Here is a 25,005-nt window from a genome sequence, read left to right as displayed (position 1 = left end):
GCGCCACAGAGGCACACGTTTCTGAGCTGCAAAGTGTTGGGGGTCATCCTTGGGCGGCGACGTTGTCACGGTAGCTGCAGTTGGTAGGCCCCAGAGAAGTTCACAATGTATAAAATCAGCAAAAATTACTAATAAGCGCATTATTACCTCAAATTTACAAGAAATCGATCTAAGTTTTTTCAGCGTCTCCGGCGCCCTATCTGGACTACCGTGAATATGAACGGCAGGCTGATACTGTAACTTATTATTATTATTTACAAGATACCTGCATCGCCACGAGAGCATTTTTGTAGGGGGGGACATGCAACATGTACAGAACAGAGTATACAAATACATTTATACCTCCATACACTTTTTCAAAAGCACTTGTTCGTATTGATTAAAAAAACAAACACCACACTGGTCATAGACGGGAGAAAAAAAAGATCGTTATTTTGAAGGCTAACCAATTCCTCTGATAACATATTCCAGTCACTTATTGTTCTAGGGAAAAAAGAATTTGCAAGAGTATTTGTTCTGTGGGAATACTCTAGCACTTTGTGTGGATTATCATGACGAAGTCATTTGTAGTTTGGCTCGAGAAGATACGGTTTTTTGTCGATACCTGTACGATTGTAGTAAATGCAGTGTAAAAATTTTAACCTTAACTTTTTACGTCTCGACTGCAGTGGTTCCCAGTTCAGGTGTAAAGAGATAAAGAGATAAGTTGTAAAGAGATGGCGCCACAGCCCCTGTGGCGATTCACTGCGACGCACTTGACAGCTTTCATGTTGAACGAGACTGCTTCATTTTTTGTTTAAACTTCTTCGTGTATAGAAAACACCTGACAGGTATTTGCAACCTGCGATGTTCAAGATAAAATAAAAGGTCATTAGGTCTTCAATGTACACAAGAGCCGAATGCTGGGCAAGTTGTTTCACAGTACGCAAAAAAAAGAGATAGCAAAAATTAGCTGGCAAAAACACGTCACTGGACCAACAACCAATTTCGAAAAACAAGAACAAAACATTTATGTGCGTTTTCAGCGCAAGCGCACACTCTGGTCAACGTGAAGAAACGCACTTACGTAGATAAACATTGATATTTATTATCCGTTGAGACCTCCGACGGATCGCTTACACAAGCCGCCTCATTTTTTAGAATTAAAATGCCTCGAGCAGCTCTCGCTCTCGTCTTGGTTTTCCCTGACCTATAGTGCGGGGGAGGTAAAAGTTTTGACTACAGTTCTGGTAGTTTTTTACATGTAAAGCTATATTTTTACCCGTTCTTGAGTCCAGACGTTTCCGGTGCTGCCTCAGTCGGTCATTAAAGCACCCACCCGTTTGTCCTATACATAGTTTTCCGTAGGAGAATAGGATTGAATAGACCACACCCATCGTACACTTAGCGAACCTTGTATGGCGGTTTGTTCTGCAAGGGTCGAGTTTCCCTGGGCAGCGGAGATTTCGGAACCCAAATCTGATACGTTACGGGGTCAAGAACCACCATGATGGCCCCAAATCTTTGGACTACGTTTTTCAGCCCATGTGAAGTCCCGTCGAAGTAGGGGATCCCTTCCATCTTTTTTCTGCCACCTTGCGCTGCGCTACAAGACTTTGCAGAAAGCTGTTTTCATTTTCCTGCTTAAAGATTCATATACCGCCAGCAAAACATGAGAGGGAAAGCCAGAGGCTTCCAATTGTTCAACCTGTTCTGCCAGACTTCCGTGCATCACAGTCGGGCAAGTATAGAGCGTTCGCAGAGCGCAAGTTTGCTATACCCTGCTTTACCAACTTCGAGTGCGCCGAACTGTAAGGGAAAATCGCCTTCTTAGACCTCAGAGAATATTTCCAAAATACGTGTCGATCAGGCATGAAGGTAAGTTATAAATTTGAAAAGCGGATGGTCTTGTGAGCGGAAACCTCTTTTGTAAAAACTAGGTTGGGGGAACGGGCGCTAAACAGGTTTAAATTATGATACACTACGCAAGTGAGCTGTTTAACTGCGAGAGTGCAGAAAAATATCAAGATATCTAAAATCATTTAACGACACGTGAGTCTTCTAGCTAACCATGCAGCACGGAGTCAAACTTCGCGAGAAATATATTACAAAGCGAAGGCGGGACACAGGGACCAATGCACATTCTTCGGTTTTGAACATAAAACTAGTCATGATGTTGCACGATAGTGAAATTTAAGTACACTTCTAAAAGCTCAAGGAAAGATTCCAAAGTGATGCCCGGCTTATTCGGTAAAGAAATAAACCCGGTTTCTTTAATAAAATCCCACACAGCCTGATAAAGTTCATCACGAGGAACCAAGTAAAACAACTTTACAATGTCCGCCAAGAAGGCTGCATTAGCGCCGGCAAAGCCGCCGCGAAGACACTCCACCAATGTCATTGAGCTCTGCACAAGAAACGAATCTGTAGGCACAAGACATCCTAGGGAATAACTCAGGTAATTAGACACCGCCTTCTGCCATGATCTTTCTGTGACAATCGCCCTGAAAGGATAACCAGGCTAATGGATTTTCGCGGTGAAAAACACACGCAGCAGGACTTCAGAAGAAAGTCCGCAAAAACAAGCAGGACGTTCGCGCGTGTTTTGCACCGCGAAGACACACAAACCTGGTTATCCTTTCAGTGCCACAGTGGCACGTCGGCGAAACTGTGGCAGCGTTTAAAACTGTCTTGCACAGATCTGAAGTCGGCCCGTTACCCAAGTACTGACCCGAAACTTCGAATCTGAGATAGCTATGTAAAAGGCTTCCTTTTTATATGGAGATATCTACCGTACAAATATCTACCGTACCGCACCGGAGATATCTACCGTACTTTTTCGTACAAAATTTTGAAGTCCATCTTATTTTTTGCGTGCACCAGAAAGCTCAGAATGGATACCCTTTCGCAATCAGCATCAGCACGGCGCCATCTGCTGCTCCTGGCCCAAACTGCCGACGTGAAGGTCCCCGTGACGTGGCCAACGCGCTGGCTGCGACTGGGCGTGCTGCTTCGGTGAGCGTATCACATCATGGTATGGGACTGACGTCTTGCTGTCCGGGCGCTGAACCATGGGTTATTGTTTCGGGACTTCGCGCATAAACGGGCCATGAAAACAAAATAGAAGTTTGATCCGCCAGAACTGTTTTTTCCCGATAATTATGAAAGCAATCACCGCGAATTTCAAACAAGTAATGGACATTTTAAAGAAAAACGCTGAAGAAATGACCCTCCCCAGACACTTTCATGCGATTACACTATGGCGTCTCAGAATCTGGTTTCTGGGATTGGCGGTCGCCGACATAAGTCACCACCAAGAAACATGACTGGGAGATTGTAGCGGGGCCTGCCGTTCTAGTTCATCCCATGGCTTGAAGGCTGACTAGCAGCTAACAAACTGATAACAACGACTTTAGTGCTGGCCCATGTTATGTCCGTTCTGCTCACATTTCATCACTGCATGGCCAAATGTAAGGGTTGTTGAATATTTCTTGCATATTCTCGCGTAAAAACACGTTTTGTGGACGGCATGGCGATGAGTGAGTTTCCACAGCCTAGTTCTTTCAGATCGTACACAGTTGCATTTTGTTTCTCTAGGCCATCGAAACTCTCTGTATTTACTCGTGACTACGCACCCATTAATGCATGTACTCGCAAGTGGTTCTGGGCATATGAACTTGCGATAACTGACTAGCTGCAATGCATTTGTCAGTGAAAAAGGTTACCATAGTACTCGCTGGGCGTTCGTCTCCCATCTTCTTTAGATATGTACTGAATCCGTCTCCTATTTGTGTCAGAGCGCCATACAAATCAGTACAATTCAGAGTATTTTTCTGTGGCTTGTTGCGGCAGTGATGTTTAGGTAAAATAACAGGCAACCCATGTGCCGTTGGGAAAGGCCAAAGGTTACGAAATAGCATGCTTAGTTTTTTTATTCCTGTGGTGCGAGAAAGAAACTACTTAGTGAAGGGGGTTCTTCAAGAGTAACCAAATGCATAAAAGTTCGATTTCATCCTGATGCGAAGTCCTTGAAGTACTCAAAAGTCTTCAAAATGTAGGGAAGGTCCCGGATATCTGTATCTTTTGCGCAGCGCTGAAAGGAGAAAAGAAAGGAGGCTGAATAAAACCTATGTTTGTGGAAATAAACATGCGGAATATCTGTTTCGCACAAATATATTAACCATAAATACCTTCAATAACCAAATTGTAAAAAGCAATCAAAACACAAATTGTAATGAACACAACGTTTTACACAACTGGCAGACCAGGAATATAAAACAGAAAAAGTTTTCAAGGGATCTCAGTGAAGGTAATTACTTATATTATTCAAAACGACAAAGGGCTGTGCGCTTCAGTGTCATGCTGGTAAAATTCATAAAGATGTCTAGGGGAAAAGGTGTAATGGGCTGAGTACAGTAACGCTGCTTTCGGGATAGTTTCTGGAGGTGATAAAGAAGCGTGTGTTATTTGTGTGAATTTCTTCGTACAGTACATTTCTTTTAAGCTGTAAAAAGTACCTTCGTTTACTGCTGTGGCTAAGAAATACTGCAAAACACACCAGTCGCCATTGAAACCCAAGTATAACAACTGTAATATCCTTTGGCAGTTTTCACGTAAATGCAAAAGTTGCGGCCACGGGGTGGTGTCCATCTGTCTTACAGAGAGAGACCCCAATCAAGATATCCAGTTTACACGGCTATCTGCGCGCTACTTAACGTTTTCTTGTAACGTCAAAAAGCCTAAAACCGTACATGACGTGACGACAGAATGGTGCAAAGTCTCCACGCAATGGCAGTCTTGGGGAAGGACAGTCTTGGGACGTTCTTTAAAGAAGCTTGCGAACAGTTTTATGGGGGCTAAGAACAAATTTGTAGCAGCCTCAGAAAGAAGTTCTTTTTCAAGAGCAAGAACGCGCGCTTTTTTGTGAAGCAAGTTTAGATGTTTCTGTAGCGCACCTACTCAACTTCCGTTCGCAGAATCTCCTGTTTGTTGATCATTCAATTGGTATTTAGACTTCTTAAGTTGCTTGTCCTTTGAACATTTTAAATTGTGTAAAACTTTGTCATTCTAGATTTAAAAAAAAGTTCGAAGGAGATTGGCGACTCCTTGCCTCTGCAGTTGAGTACTTGCGCTGCGACACAGGGCTCCTTATTGAGATATATGTAAGCAGAAATTTTAACTGCTTGTAAACATGTAGGCACTTGGTATGGGCTTTGTAAGCTAGGATCCTCACCCGCATTGAATATTTGGGGTTTATTAGGGTTTTACAACATAGTAATTCTTGCTAAAAATATTTACCGGGTACTGTGACTATTGTGCGGTACGAAAACCAGCGGCACACAAAACCACCCCAATATTGCGCTATGAATAACAAAAAATACACAAGGTGAGTTAATTCTTTTGGTATAACGGAATGCAGACAGCGCAGGTGTGTTGAGCAGCATGCAAAGAACGAGTCACCTAGAACAGCCGCGGTACCAATGAAAGATTGTCATGTGTAGCTACTGCTCGCTTTTGCGTTCTATCGGTGCAGTGTGGTTACGGCATAAGTGTGAACATTAGGTGCTTCTTCAGTTATCAAAACGTAAAATCCCTCTCCCTGTTAAAACTCAGAATTGCGAAAAGCGCTCCTTCTTCCTATCATACATTGAAAATGATTCATCAAAAAGTAAATCCAGCTTTACAGAGCAGGACCAGGCACGCTGACTGTGATTGAAAATGAGAAAAAGAAAATTCCAAATGCAATGCCCCTAATCTTGGCGTTCCGCAATTTTAGAAAACTGCGACTGCAATGTAATAGAAATATTCTTGGTTCGGCGGCACAAAACGTAGTTCCGTTCTCAGCAGCCGCTTCCACGCATATTTGTTGGGAAGTTTTTGTGGCAAACCTCCTCATTCTCAGGAAAATATGCACGCTGTAATTAGGAATGGGGAAATATTTATGCTTATGGGGAAAGAAATCACAACCAGACATTCAGTAAATCGGTACGGGCTATAGCGAGATTTGGTTTGTGGACTGTAGACTGTATTAAAACGTTTACATTTTGGAATAAAACTCTAGTGCATTGGGAAACAATATGCACGTAATTGAGTATCACGGGAGCTAATATTGATAATATTCATAAAACTGTAATAGTATCATAATCAAAAGTTCCACTTACGCGCATTGAGTCGACAAACGACTTGGGATCGTAGTTGTATTCACTTGTAACACGCTTCGTGAAAGCAATACAGAAAAATATTATCAATCGTTTGTTCCTAGAGCTGTTGCACGAATGTACTGTCAGCATAAAGGACGAGTAATGGCTCGGAAAGAACAGCACAAGGGACGGTACAAAAAAATAAGAAACATAGAATTGATTACTGACAATCTTACAAACCGACAAGATTTCCCGTTTTTGCAAACGTTAAGTTATGATAACTCACTCACTAGCACACTTATTCACTCATTCTCCACCTTGTCGCTTCTTAGAAAGGTGCTGTACTTGTCCTATGCTTAAAAAAAGAGTAAGTAAACCATCAGCATAACGCTGCCCAATCCTTAGGCTGCTCATCAGGTGTATAAAATTGTAAGAAAACCGCGTTCGTAGTAATTACGTTCATGTGCGATGTCCATGTACGTACACATGCATTTATCATAGGTTTAAGCGCAGGCACATGGCGAGAGCAATTTGGGCTCGCGGGGTCAAAAGAACATGCCGACGTCTCACCCACCTACACTTTTACAGTAACAAAACCTTCGTATGGAGTCTAGAAAGCCTAATGTCACACTCCCCGGGTAAACACGGCCGAGTTTCTACAACGTCCCTTTTGCTGAACGAAGACTCCTATACGTGCTAGCTAAGAAAATGCTGAAACTGTAAATTTATTACACCTTCATTGCCGACGCACTATTGATGGCCTGACAGGAATCCCCATTGATGGCTGGCAGTCACATTGAGTATCCGAGTTTTTTGTGCCCATTACATAAAGTGCGAAAGGACGTTTTCGTACTGGTGTTGCCTTCCTTGGGCATATCAGAGGGGGAGCCTGGATCTGAATGCTCCAAATCAGTCGTAGGAGCACATTGAAGTTTTAAAAAGATAGCGGGTAGAAGAATAATGATTTCTATTGTAGCAAATATCTGTGCTCGCGCTATGTTGCCTTTGATAGGCGTTTATGTTCCAACTGCTGCTGTTACCATACCACTTGCTCAGCCACCCTGACTAGACTGGTATAAACGGCGTGTGAAAGCAACACCTAGCCTAACTCAAGGACCCTGTGTCTACGTCAGGCATGATCGGCGGCTACTTCGCCGTAGCCGGTTTTGTCAACATCACCAGTATCGCTTTTGCTTCATTTTGTGAACACTCCATACCGACGGTACGTCTTATGCACTTCCAACTTGTAATACGCTTCGTCGTTCGTGTCCACTCGATGCCTAAAATGTTATGGAGCCGCACCCCTGTGATTCTGTTGCTTCTGACTTCTCACTCACTTTCTCGGTTGCGAATTCAATAATGCTCCACGACGCTGCAGGTCGGGATCACTTTTTATCTTTGTTTGGGCTAGGCTATCTTTTACAGAAATCAGTTCGTAAGTCCATGCTACCTGTTTGATATCAAAAGCTGCTACATCATTAAAATTGTTTTCGTGGTTCGTTTGGCTAGCTAAGTTATATTTAAAGGTGCTTACTTATAAACAAAGTCTCTGCCGAAATAGGTTACTTTGGAAGAATGCCTAATTGTATAATATTGGATGTGACAGCGTTAGTGCACTGCTAAATACTTTCACGCGCTGCTCGTACCTGGTACACGTTGTAATTAGTACAGCGGTTGGGAATTTCTTGGCGGTTTCGATCACCACTTAGAGGCTCTACCTACGTTATATTCACCTACCTCTTGTAATATTTTGCTGTTCGTTTTCCCTGTGGCTGTTTACGTTAATTTCGTTTGCTTATTTCACTGAAGAAATATTTTCCTTATTTTTCGCGACTTGCTTAGGAAAGCCTAGGATTTAGCGACATAAACATACTCATAAGCGTAATTATTGTCGTGAGTTTTAAGAAAGAATTGCAGCAGCCGTGTGGCATAGTTGTTCTGTGTTGCAGGTATTTGCCCCACATCTGGATGACGTGTGCTATACGTTGGAGCAGGTTTTGCGTTGTGGAGATGTAGTAGAAACAGTTATATTTTTACAGCTGCCCTGTAGGAGGCGCTACATCTGTAGCTAGACGAATCAACTAAAAAGGTATGTGTAGGACCTGTAGTTTTCTTCAGCCGGTATCTGAACTACCGTGTGATGTTAAAACAGTAATATAAAGTGTTTTAGTGTTTTTCCATACTAAATGGGCAAACGTGAGTTGAGGAAACAGTAATGAGACATGCAACAGAGGTTTTATCTTTTGAGGGAACAGGCACTTACATTTGTGTATTATGCCACTATGTGTGCAAATGTTTATTGTACAGGTTATTATTATGTTGGTGTAAATTTTTGTAACTGGAAAAAGCTAGAGCCCCTTTCTTAAAGAAAAGTTGGCTAAAACACGGAGATTTCTACCATGTAACCGGACCCAAAGTGAAAGTCCAAAATACAAACTGCTGCAACTGTGTTGGTGTGGCCGAATGGGATAGACGTTGCTTTCATTACGTCATGGACCGATGTTCGATACCGAGTACGGGAAGCATATTTTTGTGAAGCCCTGGATGTGCCACTGTGGAAACCCCTTGCATAACTTGGCTTTGCTGCAGTGCAATTTGTGTGTGACAAATTGGATTTTTGACTTTGACATTCGACTTTCAGATATTTGCATTCGACGAGAGAAAGCTTCACTTTTCAACCACCTTTCTCTTCATCCTCGACCATCATCATCGCCAGAAAAAGTTGGCTTCACTACAGCGCGTTTTGGGGCAACGTCTCCATCAGTGACGCATAGAAAGCTTTGCTTTAAAATAGAAGGCGAGGGCCTTCGTACTCTCTACTACTTGAACGGCGCTAATGTCAGCCCTGCCCTTAGTTGAAGTTTAAGGCATTTGTTTTTGGTCTAGAAACAACCTCATCTGTTATTTCTGTAATTACCACAATGAATTTTGTATTGTCCCTGTGGTAAGCAGCCATAATGACGCATCAAAAACGTCCTAAATATGGTGGGTTAATTCTCCGATGGACAAAAAACTTGTGTGATCGGAATAGCGGCTGACGGAAACCTATGAGTTCGGAAACAAGTGCTAAATAATATTAATATAAATGAAGAACAAAACGGTCCCAAAAAATCTTCCGTTCATAACTACTTTTTACGTCTTTTTATCCGACACTAACTCAGCAGCTGTTACAAATTACTCACGGTAGCACAAATAAGACGTCAGTAAAAAATAAGCGCCGCGTACCCCCTTAGTTATCAGTTTACCAAATAGATTTTTACGCGACAATGAATCAAAGGTATCAGAGACATCTTTATATATTGGAGGTGGCAATCTTTTGCCCCAGAACCTTCTAGTACTATGTTTTTTTGCATCAATAATGCCGTTTGGCAGGGTACTTATCGAAAAAGCTGTGCTGAAAGCCATACAGGATGGAATGCTTGACTAGCTAGCTGGATATTATCGATGGCAATAAATTTGGTATTTGGCATCAAAAATAAAATTTTATGGCATCAATTTTTTTAGGCCCGTAACTTGTATGACACTTCGGTCACCACCTGTGCATTTAGGTGTGCCTAAACGTAAAAATGTTGTGTTCCGACGACTGGAGGCTTTGTTTTGTACAATACTAGTCCCCTCTTTTTCCTTCCTAAAACCAACCCAACTCCTGACTTCGCGATGACATTGTATGGCCCACAACATATTGCACAATAGATCAAGTGATTTTTACTAAAATTAGTTATCGTTTTCTTTTGAAAGGTTGCGGCTTTTCCGTTCCTTTTTCGCCTTCTCCCGTTTGCCGATAACATGTGTCCTTTGTGCTGTCCAGGTTATCGCTTCACCTTTTACTAGACTCGTCGTCGGTAGCTCCACTTGTCAGTTCTCTGCCTTACGCGGCTGGTGCTACTCTTGTTTTTTTCCAAAATTTACCCGGGATACCTTCCTACCTAGTTTGCTCACACACCCTCAAACGATTGTTTCCCAACTGAAGACCGTTGCTCCGTGCATTTTCAGTTCGATGCTTTGGTAAGTTCGTGTAAGGTGTTGTCGTTTGGAAAGCCTTTACTAAAGGTAAGCTATTAACGGTTAAAACGACACGGAAAGCTTTTATTAAATAACTAGCGGAAGTGCAAAATGTGATTGCTAATAACGCACCCCATGCAACGTTGAAATTATTTTACTTACGTTATGCACTGAGACCACTCTAACAAAACAGAAGGGAAAGTTACCCGAAGCGAGTTGGTGTCAAATTATGTCTAAACCGTGTTTTTCGAACAGGAAGTGTGCACAAAATAAAATCTAATTTGTGCTTTCCTGCGATGGCAAGACATATAACTGACAACACTAAAACGTGCACGTATCAATCAAAAATATCTATACTGAGCTACCCCCGCACCAGGATAGCCGCAATATCTTCTAACAACACGTTAACAAGCTTTCACTTGTTGGGATGAAGACAGCTATGACGCTTCTCAGAAAAAGGAAACCTATTGGCAGCAGCCTGCACTACAAGCAATAGTATTACTTTGAAGAGGTCCTAAATTCGACCAACGCAAGTGGGACAACAATTGCTGCGCGAACTCTGGTCTTAGAAAAAACCATCGTCACTAATACGACAACGACTACATCGCACCTCAATTACAAGATTTAATCATAAAGAATAACTAGCAGAAGGCTTTCCTGCTCTTCGTTGCGCATGTAAATATAGGCGCCAACCATTTTGAAGCCCATGTTTATTATTGATGACTAGAAGAAGATGTCAGTACAGGTGCTGGGACAGGCAACAAAAACGGACTGTGTGCCACTGTTTACTCTTGAATTAGCTCGGATGAATAATTGTAAAATATTTATACGCCAGAGGAAATTTGGCGCGTTGTTGGCTAATGGCGAAGAATAATTACGGATGAAGGTGGTGCAATATGTTTTTGCTACACGATAGTATATAAGTAATCCCTGCTGTAGAGCGAAGGTGTTTCCGTCTGGTCGAAGTCACTACGACAGTACAGAGTTTTGATGCCGTCACTTTGCTGACAAATAACTTCGGTAAGATAAAGAAGTACCTTTGCACTGTCTTACGAAAGAGAGATATTCAATCGCTGCCATTAGGTCCTTTTCGCTAGCTTTACCCACAACTGCCGTAGCTTGTTCGTCTTCACTGGAAGAAAGTTTCAGCACAATTATAAAGGCCCATGCCACACTTTGTCCCTCCACGCACAGAAAGTGACAACCGATCAGGTCCGAATACCGCTAAACTGCAGCCTATTATTGTGTATCAATCGGTGCATCACAAGGCCGTCTAGGCATCGCCCAGCTGTGTCCTGTTTTACAGCTAAGCGTCATAGTCGTGGGACAGATGAGTAAGGCCTGGTTTCCATTCGGGCAAACCATAAGATACTCTACCAGTGTATTTGCAGACATTACCTCGTTCGCTGATGACTACAGTTAGCCATGCCACCTTTAAACTCATAGTCTGACCGAAAACATCAAAGCAATGACGCCTTTTCCTCACGACAACACTTTTTCGTAGCCAACCTGCGCAACAATTCGCAGCTGGCTAACCACAATAATTTCTGCGGTTATCCGTCCGTTCGTAACGGGTGACGTGATGAGCACCACAGGTATCCATAGGCAATATTTGCTATTTAATAGGGATGTTTTTAATACAGAGCTTTTTAACAATTCACAAATCATTAAATAAAGTCCCGCGGGCATCAGATTTCGGTGCCCAAGAGAACGACCCTTCAAGGTGTATATGCACAGGGAACCCTTTGAAAGAATGTTACCGTTTTTCTCACATTTTTCACTGAATATTTTCCGCCCATTTTTTGCCACTGAACTAAGCGCATGATATCCGAAGAATAACAAAGCACGTGCATAATCTTACCGGATGTAGAGTGACCCATGCGGTCGCTACTTTCTCCGCGCAATCAAGGAGCGTGTCCGCAAGGGGCTTGGTTATCTGGATTTGTATACGATGACACAAGATATATATTAGGACGCAGGAGTGGTGAGAAATAATGTTCTCAAAAAGGGCAGGACTTTTAAAGCAACCACGAAATCTGCTGGTTGGCGTTAAGATAATGTCATTGAAACAGTATGAGTTACAATAAACTAAGCTTGACTTTCGGTATCTACTTGACCGTATGCAACTTCACCCCATCGAAGCCAAAGAAAACTTTGACTTCTTGTCGGTGTCAGAGTAGGTGTGCGAACGTTTTTAGATGCGACCGCATCTCATTCACCTGCCTTGTCCCTGCATCCGGCGTTGTCGGCGTTGTCGTCGGCGTCCGTCCCTCCCCCATTCCCCTCGCCGCGCCAGTTGCGCTCTCCGCCGCTCACCCCCTCTCCTGTCCGATAGCGAACACTCTCGCGAGGGGCATTGGATTGGATTCGATTGGATTGGCTTGGATTTGGATTGGATTAAAGTGGATTGTGTTGGATTGTGTTGCGTCATAGCCGCGGCAGACGCACTGGAGCCGGCGCGTCCCCTCACCGTTATGCGCGCTATAAAACGCGGTGCCTGCGCCGCACCGCTCCACCATTCCAGCGCCGTTCCTCCGCTATCCAACGCTGCAACGTGAACCACCTATGCGTCGCATCTACACAGGGGTTCCCGCGAGGGGAGGCGGGAAGGTTTTCCCACTCGGTTTTCTCTGGATCGCGAAATTCCTTGGTCGTGCACGCCGGGCCGGCATCCCGCCGCCCCCCGCGGTCGGGTCAGGTTTCCCTTGCCTCCCAGCAGTAAACACACAGCCCATCTCCCCTTCACATTCTTTCATTTTACCGGCGCTGAACAGGCTTGTCTACGCGTCCATCTTTGCGTCTTGCGAGGCTCGCGGGATTCTCCCAGGCGTTGACACGTGCGGCGAGTGTTCTTCAACTTGCGGGAAACGGGGCTAAGGAGAATCTGTTAATTCTCAGTTGGTCTGTGTGTGCCTCCACTAAATAGGACATCGGAGATCCCGCTGATGAAGGGCCCGTTGCAGTATGGTATTTTGTCTCTTATTCACACCATTTACCAACACTATAAATTTCCGAGGATCTGAGCCCAGAGCCGTTCGCCATGTTTCCTCTTTTGCTCGGCTTCTCGGCGCCGTTCCCACGGCTGTAGTTCTTGCTTGACTACCACCCAGTGGCCTATCAAACCACACGCGCCCAGCAGAGACGTTCTCAGACGTCGTTCTATTAACAACTCCCCGGCGTTGTAGCCATTTGCAAGTGACGTGGCTCTGTACGCCTGAAGAGCAACACAATTGTCACTCATTTCCTGTAGGCACATCTTTACGATTCGAACGGCTGCCTCAAGGAAGCCATTGCTTTGCGGAATTCTGTGGCTGAATGCTAAGTGTTTGAAGCCCCATTCTTTAATTTTGAACTGATGTTCTTTATCGTTGAAAACTGTTTTATGCCCGCTATGCCTTGCGAAAATAGACTTTACGTATTTGATGACTGCTTGCGCTGTCATGCACGTAATCAGGGCGATCTCAGGCTACCTTAGATATCGATCACAAGCAAGTCGTTCTTCCCTCCACAGGGAATTAGATCCATGGCAACTTTCTGTCATGGTCGATCTGGAAAATCAGACGGCATCAACGGTTCATGTTTGTATTCCTGCTCTTGAATGCAGTGTGTACGCCGACGAACAAGGTCTTTGATTTTTGTCGATGAACCCAGCCACCATACTTATTCGCGGGCTCTTGCTCGACACTTTACAGTTCCGTGATGTCCCTGGTGTATCTTCGCCAGTATTTCTTTCGCAAGCACTCATTAATTATAACCCTGGGTACTTTTATTATAAGGCCATCTCGACAACTACGTCTGACCTTTGCTGCCAACAATCTTTACACTCGCAAGGACGCTCTTTGCGAACAGCCCATCTATCATTGGAGTAGCATGTCAGCTTCTTGCAAATAGGATCATCCGCTTGCTTTTGTCGAATTCCCACAAGTCTCTTGTCAGTTGACGGAAAATTGGCAACTACGCTTCTACGTGGCACGCAACTACTTCTTGAAGCTCAGTGCTATCTCTGTGAGGTAGCGGTTATGGAGGAGGAAGCTGAAAAACTTTGTTGTGAGCCTGGTGATGTGGGAGTGGTCCCTCAGCCCAGGAGACTAAGGGACGACCATGCTGTCTCAGGCATGGACACCAGGAGTTGCTGCGCATCCAAGCCGGCGCTGGTCGTCAGTTTCTTCCACAGCTCAGGGAGGGACAGGGAAGTGGGTAAATGTGGGAGGGCTTAAAGGAGCCATGAAAACAAAATACAAGTTTGTGTTATTCGAAACATTTCTTGTTTTATAGTGCCCCAGCGCTTGTCCGAATGCAAACGAGGCTTTATTCACAATGAAATTAATTATCTAAGTTAAAATATTGATTTTCCCGCTAAATCGTGCGTTTTCGTGATCTGCAATGACATCACAAGAAGAGACCGCTCTACTATGGTCCCTAGAAAGATATTTCTAGGGACCATAGCTCTGCAGCCGATTGGGATGCCTTGTTTGCCGTTAGTGAACCTACGTGGCGCCACCATACCGGAGCAAGCCGTTTTCTGCCTTTGGCACGGAGCAAGAATTTCTTTCTCCGTGGCCTTTGGTTTGTTTTTGACCATATTTAATCCTGGCTTGTTTTTGTTCACGGAGAAAATAATTGTTTCGTGAAACATAGTGCACGCTTGACAAATATGGTCACGTAAGAGACCGTTCCTTGCGTCAATCGGCAAGCGTAGTCTGATACAACCCCAAAGCCCCGCAGTCACCGCAGCCCTGTGCAGCTAAATCAAGCATAGTGCACGCAGTACCAGGATAGCAGTACGCATCGGCACTTCTGTTTACATGTGCTTTCGTAACTTCCACTGTTCGTCCCACCATTCTTACGTCTTTGAAAAGAATGTGCCCTAATTTTAGGCACAAATAGCTCGTTCGGCAAGCTTATAAGCTCTGCCTAATTTGCGTTTGCTCTTGCCGCCCTCCGCCAATCCCAGAGATGTCACATGTGACATCATAGGTTCTGATGCGGGAAATGAGATAGTTGGTCGCATGGCCATTCCATTTTCTGCTAATTATATAGCTTATTTGAGCGATGTTTGCGTTAAAAGTGGTGTCAGTATGATTCTAACGAGGCAATCTTCTGAATGAACCAAACTTGTGCTTTCTCTTCATGGCTCCTTTAAACATCGTCTGCAGCAACAAGTTCCTTGCTTGGCACATGTGTCATTTTAAAGAAAAAAGCGCACCATACGCATTTTAGCACTTGTAGCCTGGGCGTAATATCTAACAAAATTTTCGATATGAAAATTGGAACAACTACTTGTGGTCAGTTTCAATGGTAAATTGTAAGCCAGCGACATACTGCTGAAATTTCTCACATGCCTAGGCAAGAGCAAAGCGGTGCTTCGTAATCTGAGCGTACCTCATTTCTGTCTGTGACAGAGCAAGGGATGCATGCGTTACAGGTCCAAAGACGCTGTCTTTGTGCTTCTGTCGCAGAACTGCACCCAATACGAACGATGAGGCCTCCGCTAAAACTACGGTCATGTTTTCTGGGCCGGATACTTATAGAACTGGGCTTTCCCCCAGCTTTTTCTTCAACAGTTCGAAGCTGTTCGGTTGGGCTGAGGTCCATACCCACTCGCTTTTTGCGTTTGGAAGAGCATTTCTGGGGTCGGTTATTTCTGAAATAAACACACAGCACGAAAATGGTGAGAGGGCCACCTAGATCCCCACACGCGTAAAGACCGGCAGACCTTCGGCGGTTCCTTCCCATGCCACTGCCGAAAATCTCAGACCACCAAGCCGAGAACTTGCTGTCATCTGGCACAGCAAGACCACGGCGTTTTCAGGTAACACGAAGATGACTTCTGAGGCTGTCGCACGCTGCGTATGAGCCGTGCGTTTGTATCCTTGACGCTCTCACAACCCAGGAAAATTTATCTCGCCGAAGCCAACTCGCGAAGCACGTGTCGGATCCTCTCGAGAGACCACCGGTTGCGTCAAGGAGCTGGCCGAGTGCGGACTGCGTCGGCATTGTGTACAGCGAGGGCATCGAGCTCTCCAAAGCGTGACCACGACGAAGCGGACCACAAAGTCCGACACTACGTGACATGCAACAGAATTGTGGCCGTTGTAGCCGCTCTTCAGCGTTCCTTGCTAATAGAGCGCAAGTGCAGGCGTCGCCAGTGGGAGCCACTGCCACTTGCACGATGGTAGCCGTGCCGCCACTGTCACTGGCGTGTGCTCTTATCTGCGCTGGCCTTGCGCTGCCAGGAGCTCCCGCCTCCTGTAGACGAACCGAATCAGGCAGTCTTATCAGATGAGATAACTAACGAACCCGCTGGCGTGGTCCCGTGAACAGCACCCTAGCAGTTTTGATGGTTGTACCCCAAGACCCCCTCAAAAGCTTCTGTAAGTCGTGATCGTCGTTCCGGGCTTATGATAATACATGACACTGCTTGCGACTACGACAATGTCGTTAGAACTACAGAAACCGACATGGCTATGCTGACGAAATAACAGACACAAGCTACTTGTCGGAAGAATGTCAGTGGTACCGTATTACCTGCGGGCAATCTGAGAGTCAAATCGGTGAAGATTGTGAATAGTGTACCAACATGCGCTGCCTATCGTATCCGGATCGCGGCCAAACGTTTCTACTGCGCCGAAGGCACTCCAAACGGATTATGTGGTGGACGATGGCCGAGCTATATGCACAACCTAAGTCATTGCGGCCTCGAGCGGCGTTCCGCGTTTCGTCCGGCACCCACGATAGGACGTTGAAATTTCACCACATTCGTTTTGGGCAAAGGAACTTGTGAAGCAGCCACTCACGACTGGCCTGGTCCCATTGCTAGAAGAGTCGGAGGTCAGTATCCCCTACCGATAGTTTCTGAGCGGTGTCTTTCAGAGCTTGCCAGATGACAGCGGTAGGCTCCGAGATGTCACCATGAGGGTTGCTGCTATATTTTATAGGAACGTATGTAATTTTAACGAGATGGAGCCTGGAAAAGGCGACGCGCCAAGCATGACTGGTGGTAAGTGGCCGAGCTGTCGGTCAGCCGGTGCCATTATACCGTATTACTTGCAAACCGCCAGGTGACTTCAGGTGAGTATGGCGGCATCCGGGGATAAACGGTGCATTGTTGAGTAGGAGGCGATATAGAATTAGGTAGACTGTAGTGGGCGTAAATTAAGTGTCCCTTTATCATAAGTTAGTGTTCGGCTGAGCTACGTTATCCCCAGTCACAATTAGGAAATTGATATACTCGGCCGGAGATATGAAAGACGCAGAATTCAAACGGGACTAAGCTGTAGCGAACCTAATAGTAGGCGGGGTGGACGTCCGTGTGTGGTTGGAGTACCTATTATGACATAAGCCTTGCTGTACGCCGGGGCAGTTGTACCTTTACCTCAATAAGTTGTTGCCTAGGGGTAGACCATTTCTATAAAGATAGAAGGGAATGCGGTTACAGACAAAGTTTAAAAACTCAGCGGTATCGCTTATATTTTTCGACTGAAGATACGCCTGTGTGAAAAAGCCTTAAACACTATCAATTGTTCTTCTGATACCCTAGAACAGGGGTTCTCAAGCATGTTGGTCCCAGGGAACCCTGCTAAGTTCCGGTAAGTGCCAAGGAACCCCCCCCCCTCCCCCCTTCCCCCACTCCCGCCAGTTTTCATTCCGTTCATGCTACATTAACGGGCAATGAATTCAAAAGCAAGCAAGGGTATCGTTTTTTTTTCCATCGACTTTACGCGAATGCGTACGCTACCGGCACCTATCTCCAAACAGGAGAAATGCACATGGGCGTAATATAAAGCCGAGATTCAAGTGCAATAGTTTAACCACGTGGCCCGTTTTCGGAGTCTGGCTGGCTACAAGCTGCTGGCAAGATTTATTGCGCAGTTCGCGCGTTTCTGTTATGCACCGAGATGTGCTTACTGACACTCAGGCGTGAGTAATGGATGTTCCTTAGATCGATCGCACCTCAAGTTTACCATATAAGACTTTGCGACTGCGGAACCAGGGAAAATTTATCAGTGGCTCGCGGAACCCTGAGGAGGGGCCTGCGGAACCCCTAGGTTCCGCGGAACCCACTTTGAGAAACCATGCCCTAGAAGACAAATGTATTGCTGCTGTAACTTATTTGAAGACGGTTTTATTTAAACTTGACAGCATGCTCTAATAACCTCGGCAGCCAGAGTGTTGATACCATCATGTCATTTACATTAAAACTGCGACAGCATATTATTTACAATACGGACTGATAAGAAAAGCCTTGCGCTGGTGAGGTCATTGGTGCTGTCATAGGTGGTTTAACGTGTTCTTTAAACGTACGTAAAACGCAATTTAAAGCTGTTTTGTGATAGAAAAACAACCTCTTAAAAGTACATATATTGACAGCAGAAGGACATTTTTAAATATTTAGTACTCCGCATATACGCACTAGTCATGCAAAATCTGTGGGGCGCAGCCTAGGGATACAATATCGATAGTGGTCAGACGTATTTAAAAAATTTTATGACATGTGTTTATTGGCTCCCTTCCAATAAAAGGTGATGTGCCGACGCGGCGTCTTTGGTCAGGGACGACTACCGCTAGTGTTTTTCGCGAGGTCAACATGAAAGCACAATAACAGTTTCTCTGAAAAAAAAAGGTTACTCTAACCCTTCCTGCTTTTATCTATGAATGTAGCAGTGCCATAGACGCCAGGCAAAATGAGCGAGCGCATGGGTTCTGTGCCAGGAGCATGCCCTGCTCTCCAGCACAAGTGACAAACGCTTAACAAGGATATTCATTACATGTTAAGCAAATTAAAATTTTGCACATTTTATTGGCCCACACGCAGAAACCGCCAAATGGTACTTACACTCTGCTGTTTTGTACGAGTGGTCGTGCTAGTTCGAAATTAATAGACGATGTGTTGGGCATTCTATTCTGGTATCCAAGCAGGGCTCCTATATTTAGTTGTGTAATAAGGGGGTTTCAAATCTTCTTCGCGCTTCTTCTCTTCAAACCGTGTGCATCATGCTCAGAATAAAGTGAAGGTGAACGCCAAGTAGTGGTGCATACATCTGCAGGTATGGGCACTCTGTTGGTGTTCAACCTTCTGCTGGGCTTTACAATAAGGGCACATATTGCTTGGTGAGGATCCTCCAGCGGTTGTGCGTCATCTTGTTTAGTAAATAAATCAACCTTATGTCTGACTGAAATGATGCAGTGTAGTGAGCGCTTGAAAAGCATTGGCCAATACGTCTGTGACGGTAATTTCTCCTCTCTGGGTATGAAACACTGTACAGCGCTTCGGAATGCGTAGTAGTATACCCACCTGCTTCTTTGGCACAAAGAAGTGCAGAAGAACTGCGTTCTCCAGCAATAAAAGTAGGGGCGCATGATTGGTAGACGTTTTGTTAAAACGTTGCTTTACTTTGTCGGCGCTTGGCTGGATCACTACATTTTAATACGATATCGGCATAAGCCTAATACGACAGAAAGGGGCATACTTACGTTTTTGACGTCTTCATAAGCACGGAAGCATACGCGAGCGGCAACGCAGAATATTTCCAGTTCCTATAGATTGGGCGGACAATATAAGATTTAAACAAAATGATCCTCACAGTACCAGAGGAGGCTTATACATATTTCAGAAAAAAAATTTGAAAGGCTAACTGAACTTACTACTATGTATATTTTATTGGCGCAAGGGCGTCTGAGGCCAAAGAACGCCAAGACCATGTTTGTTTTGTCACATTTGCTGTTATAATGCCATGGCGATGATTGTGATGTACTTGATAAAAATAGTGTATATATGGGTGTAAAGGGCCCTTACTCTAAAAAGCGAATATGAAGAAGATGAGATGTAACAATGATGATGTTTAGGTGTGTGCTGGGAGCGCCATAACATAACAGGAATGGCAGTGGAACGCTATGAAAACGCTCAGAACCACCCTCACTATTTGCATTGGGTGGCTCTGATGTCACACATGGTATGAGAGGAGTGCTAAAAATCCAATGTCAGCGAGGTAGGCTAAAAGGCGTTCACTTCTGATGGGGTTGATCAGATAAAAACAGTTATGGGTGTAAGGGTATCGTGTAGGTGTATAGTTCGGGGAAGTGTCGTTTCCTAGCGTCATGGTATGCCAAGCATTCAATCAATACGTGGAGGACTGTAAGTCTTCGTCCGCATTTCTCACAAGATGGTGGTGGGGTTCCGTTTAAAAAGTATGAGTGTGTAGCGTGTGTACGACCTAGTCTTAATCTGCATATTGATATTTCTATGAACCTGCTCCGTTTCTGTGTTGTATTTCCCTATTTGTGGTTTTATAATGTGCAGTTTGTTTTCGATTTGTGTGTCCCACTGTACCTGCCAGCGCCTCCGAAGCATATTTCGAACGAGTGGTTTCATGACTGGGTAGGGAATACGTGGGATATCTACAACACTGCGGAGAGCCGCCACAGCAGCATTCTGGTCAGCAATTTCGTTGCCCAAAATTCCGCTGTGCCCAGGTACCCAGCACACTACTACAGTCAAGTTTAGGGCGTAAGCAGACATTATGCATTTGGTAAGACGGTTTAAAATGAAGTTTCTCGTTGGTTTTCCTGAATGGAGAGCCAGTACTACACTCAGGGAGTCTGTAAAAATAATGGAATTGGGTATGCTAATTTCTGTAATGTGTTCCACAGTGGTCAAAATGCCGTGTGCCTCAGCTGTAAAAATACTGGTATTTTTGTGCATTGTCTTTGCGATAGCAAAGTTTGGGCCATGTGCAGCGCATGACACAGAATGGGCGGACTTGGAGGCATCTGTGTAAAACGTTGTGTAGGGATATTTGTGTCGTAGGTGTAGGAAGTGCTGCAAGATGAGTCCTCTTGGTGTAGTGCTTTTGTTAATTGCTCTAAACGATAAATCACAAGAAATCGGGGACATTTCCCAAGGAGCAACAAGGTCTGTGATCGAAGTTTTGTAGGTCTCGCTATAAGAAATCCCCAGCTCCTCAGCTTGCAGTTTCACTCTCAACGATAAAGGCATAGATATAGGGGGTCGACTGAGAAACGAGTGCATGGCAGAGGTGTCATTGACAAAACGAAGAAGGGTGATTTTTTATGGATGTTGCCTTCATGGCATACAATAGGTCTGTGTATAAGCGCTGGTCTTCCAGGCACCACTGGTCACATTCCACATATAGGCATTGTGCAGGACTCGTTCGGAAGGCTCCTGACGAAAGGCGAATTCCAAGGTGCAGAACAGGGTCAAGCATTTTTAAAGCGGTTTTCGAAGCTGACGCGTATACTACGCTCCCATAGTCCAACCGCGACTTCACTAAACTGTTCATTGCCTTTATACATTTTATTTTGAGTAGCTTTATATGTGGAATAAATGACAGCTTTTCATCTAGCACAATCCCTAAAAACTTGTGTTCCTTCTTCACAGGCACAGCTACTCCACTGAGCTGGACGGTGGGCTCAGGGTGAATACCACGCCTCTTGGAAAATAAGACACATGTGCTCTTTTGAGGATTTAGCTTAAAGCCATTTTCGTCGGCCCATTTTACAAGCCTGTTTGTGGCAAGTTGTAACTGTCGTTCACAGATAGACAGGTTACAGGACCGGAAACTGATATGAACATCATCCACGTACATGGAGTAAAAAATGGCACGGGGCAGAGCTTTTCCAAGTGTGTTCATCTTAGCTATAAAAAGTGTGCAACTAAGCACTCCACCCTTAGGAACACTGTTTTCTTGCATATACAGTGCGGATACTGCAGCCCCGACCCTCACTTTGAATGTTCGTTCAGACAAATAGCTTTCAAGGGTGTTAAGCATATTCCCACAAATACCAAAAGATTTTAGGTCCCGCAGGATGCCATAGCGCCAGGCAGTGTCATATGCTTTTTCTAGATCAAAAAATATGGACATACAAAGCTGTGTTAACAAAGGCATTTTTTACATAGGATTCAAAAGCGACAAGTTGGTCTGTTGTTGATCTGCCCTGCCGAAAACCTGCCTGGCAGCTGTCAAGAATACCATTGTATTCCAGGAAGTATAGTAACCTTCTGTTGATCATTTTTTCGAACAGCTTGCACAAGCAGCTGGTCAGGGCAATTGGACGATAACTTGAAACACAGGATGCATCCTTCCCCTCTTTCAGCAGTGGCACAACGATAGCCTGTTTCCATGCCTTAGGAAAGTGCCCAGCACGCCATATTCTGTTAAATAAGAACAGGAGAATATTGATTGTATCTGTATGAAGGTGTTTGATCATGCCGTACGTAATGTTATCTGCACCTGGCGCCGAAGACTTGCAACCAGCCAACGCAGTCATGAGCTCGTGAAGGGAGAATGGAGAGTTATAGCAGTCGTTTGATAGCTTGTGGTAACATATGGACTTCCGATCAGCTGACTTTTTGTAGTGTATAAAGGTGCTTGTGTAATGTGAAGAGCTTGAGACGTGTTCAAAGTGTTGTGCCAACGCGTTTGCCTGGTCCTCTAGGGTGCCACCAGTGGTGTCTACAAGGGGTAAGCCATGTGTGCTTTGTCCATTAAGTTTTCTTATCCTGTTCCAAACCTTTCGTGTATCGGTAAAAGAATTTATTGAAGTTAAGAAAGACCTCCAGCCATTGTTTTTGGCCTGACGGCGAATGCGCCTTCCCATGGCTTTGGTGCGCTTGAACGCTACAAGGTTGTCCGCAGTTGGGTATCTGCGAAGAATGCCCCACGCCTTGTTCTGTGCCTGGCGTGCTTGTCGACACTCTTCGTTCCACCAGGGCCGCCTTAGGTTACTTGTATTGCCAGAAGTCTGAGGAATGAAGTTCTCTGCAGCGTCAAGGATATGTGCTGTGATAAAGCTACAAGCTTCATCAATACCCAAGTGTTCTATGGAAGTGTGTGTGAGTTGAGATTTCTGCTTAAATTTCTCCCAGTCCGCAGCGGTTTCTTTAAACCTTTTAGTTGAGATGGGAATGTAGGGGTCTCTGTCTAGGCATCTCAGGAATACAGGGAAATGGTCACTTCCAAGTGGGTTTTTCTCCACTTGCCACTTAACAAGTGGAAAAAGAACAGCAGACCCGATTGCCATGTCTATGTGTGAGTACGTGTTGTGTGTAATTTTATAATATGTAGGCTGTTTTTTGTTGAACAAACACGCACCAGATTACACTAGGAAATGCTCAATCAAGCGGCCACGAGCGTGAGTTCTCCCAGAATCCCAGAGTTTGTTGTGTGCATTTAGGTATCCAACCAAGATAAATGGTCCAGGAAGCTCATCCACCAAGGACTCAAATACTGAGCTAGAGAATTGATGATCCGGGGGAATTTATAAGGAACATACTGTAATCAGCCGACCAAAAATGATCACGCGGACAGCAACTGCCTCAAGGCTGGTGAGTAGTCTAATGGACTGGGAAGAAATGGATTTTCGCGTCACAATGGCAACCCCGCCAGATGAATGAGCACAGGCATTTCTATGTTTCCTGAAGACAGTGTATTGTTTAAGCAAGTTACTTTGCTTAGGATTCAGGTGTGTCTCATGGAGGCAAACACTACTGGATTGATGTTTATGAAGGAGTTCACATACATCATCTAAGTTTTTTATGAGACCCCTACAGTTCCATTGAACTATGTTTTCAACAGCAATTATGGATTAAAGATAATAAAGATGTTGTTGTGAAGTTGCCTATTTTGGTTCATATCAGTGAGTGTTCCTTAGAGCCTGTGATACGAGGAGGTGGTTTTTTTCCACGGCCAAAAGTGCTGCGGCGCTCATTTTGCGCCTCCTGGGCAGGTTGAGATGCCGAGGTGTCCATGTCCTCGACTGACAATTCAGGCGGCACCGAAATGGTGTCCTTCCGACATCCACTTCGTGGATTGGTTCCTGAGGTGGCCGCAGGCTTTTGGGTTGGAATCTGCGGTGCGGGCACCCTGAGTTCGTGTTCCCAGTGCCCTCTGGTGTCGTGTGGGCCAATGGAGCTGGACTGGAAGAGGCCAGACCAGTACCAACAGCGCCCGTCACCACGTTCTGCACGGGCTCCGCAGAAGTAGTGATGGGATGCTCGGCTGTGGATGGCAGCCCAGCAGGAGGAGGAACTACCAGCGCCTCTGTTGTAGAGGCAGGAGCTTGTGGTTGCTCAGAGGGGGTTAATGACAGCGACACATCAGCTAAGCTGCATTGTGTCGCAGTACCAACCAAACGTCGCCCCAATCCCCGGCGGGTGGCGTCTGCATAGGATGAAGCCGAAAACATCTTGTGCTTTTGGCGTGCTTCAGGGAAACTGATATTTTGGGTTACTTTGATCTGAATGATCTCTTTTTCTTTCTTGAAAGATGGGCAGGATAGTGAGTATGCAGCGTGTGCGCCACTGCAGTTTGCACATTTCATGATTGTGGTTTTGCAGTCATCAGAAGAGTGATCATTTTCGCCACATTTCCCACAGGTGAGCTTGCCACGGCAAGCTATAGTTCCATGACCGTAGTGTTGACATTTAAAGCATCGCCTCGGGTTTGGAATGTAGGCGCGTACACGACAGCTAAGGAGAGCTGCTTTCACTGTCTCGGGCACGGTAGAGCTAGCAAATGTTAGGATGATGTGTCTGGTCTTGATCTCTGCTCCATCTCTTCTCATAATAATTCTACGGACGCCAACAACACCTTGGTCATGCAGTCCCTCAAGGAGGTCATCATCTGTCTCATGGAGGAGTTCTTTGTCAGAGATAACACCTTGGACAGTGTTTTGCGTGTGGTGTGGCGTAACGGTGACGGTCAAGTTGGCAATTTTTTCTTGCTTTAGGAGGTTCTCGCTTTGAGTTTTTCGCATAACTTCAACAAGGAGGTCTCCAGAGGGCATCTTTTTGGCGTTGTAGTCTTTGCCAACAATGTTTTCAATACATTTGGCAATTAAGAAGACTGACAGGGCGGTGATAGGT

The 25,005-nt window shown here is 45.0% G+C and overlaps 1 protein-coding gene across 2 annotated transcripts in view; it reads right to left on the bottom strand.

Moving 5' to 3' along the window:
• Window positions 1–3,899: 3,899 nt before the first annotated feature.
• LOC144145165 (uncharacterized) overlaps window positions 3,900–25,005 on the bottom strand; it is a 29,856-nt gene continuing 8,750 nt past the window's right edge. Inside the window, exons 3-6 of one of the 2 annotated variants that reach the window (XM_077676671.1) lie at window positions 19,596–19,658; window positions 11,983–12,057; window positions 6,141–6,194; window positions 3,900–4,072 (exon numbers count right to left, since the gene is read on the bottom strand). In XM_077676671.1, coding sequence (XP_077532797.1) covers window positions 3,989–4,072; window positions 6,141–6,194; window positions 11,983–12,057; window positions 19,596–19,658 — 276 coding nt within the window. In that variant the 3' untranslated portion in view covers window positions 3,900–3,988. The remainder of the gene's footprint in view (window positions 4,073–6,140; window positions 6,195–11,982; window positions 12,058–19,595; window positions 19,659–25,005) is intronic. The other variant, XM_077676672.1, reaches the window with a different exon arrangement.

This window comes from Haemaphysalis longicornis, unplaced genomic scaffold, assembly GCF_048455015.1.
Source record: "Haemaphysalis longicornis isolate Haplotype H1 unplaced genomic scaffold, Haemaphysalis longicornis Haplotype H1 scaffold_7, whole genome shotgun sequence".
Taxonomy (NCBI): Eukaryota; Metazoa; Arthropoda; class Arachnida; order Ixodida; family Ixodidae; genus Haemaphysalis; species Haemaphysalis longicornis.
The sequence above is the reverse complement of the archived record's forward strand: the minus strand, read 5'-3'. Positions and strand labels throughout refer to the sequence as shown.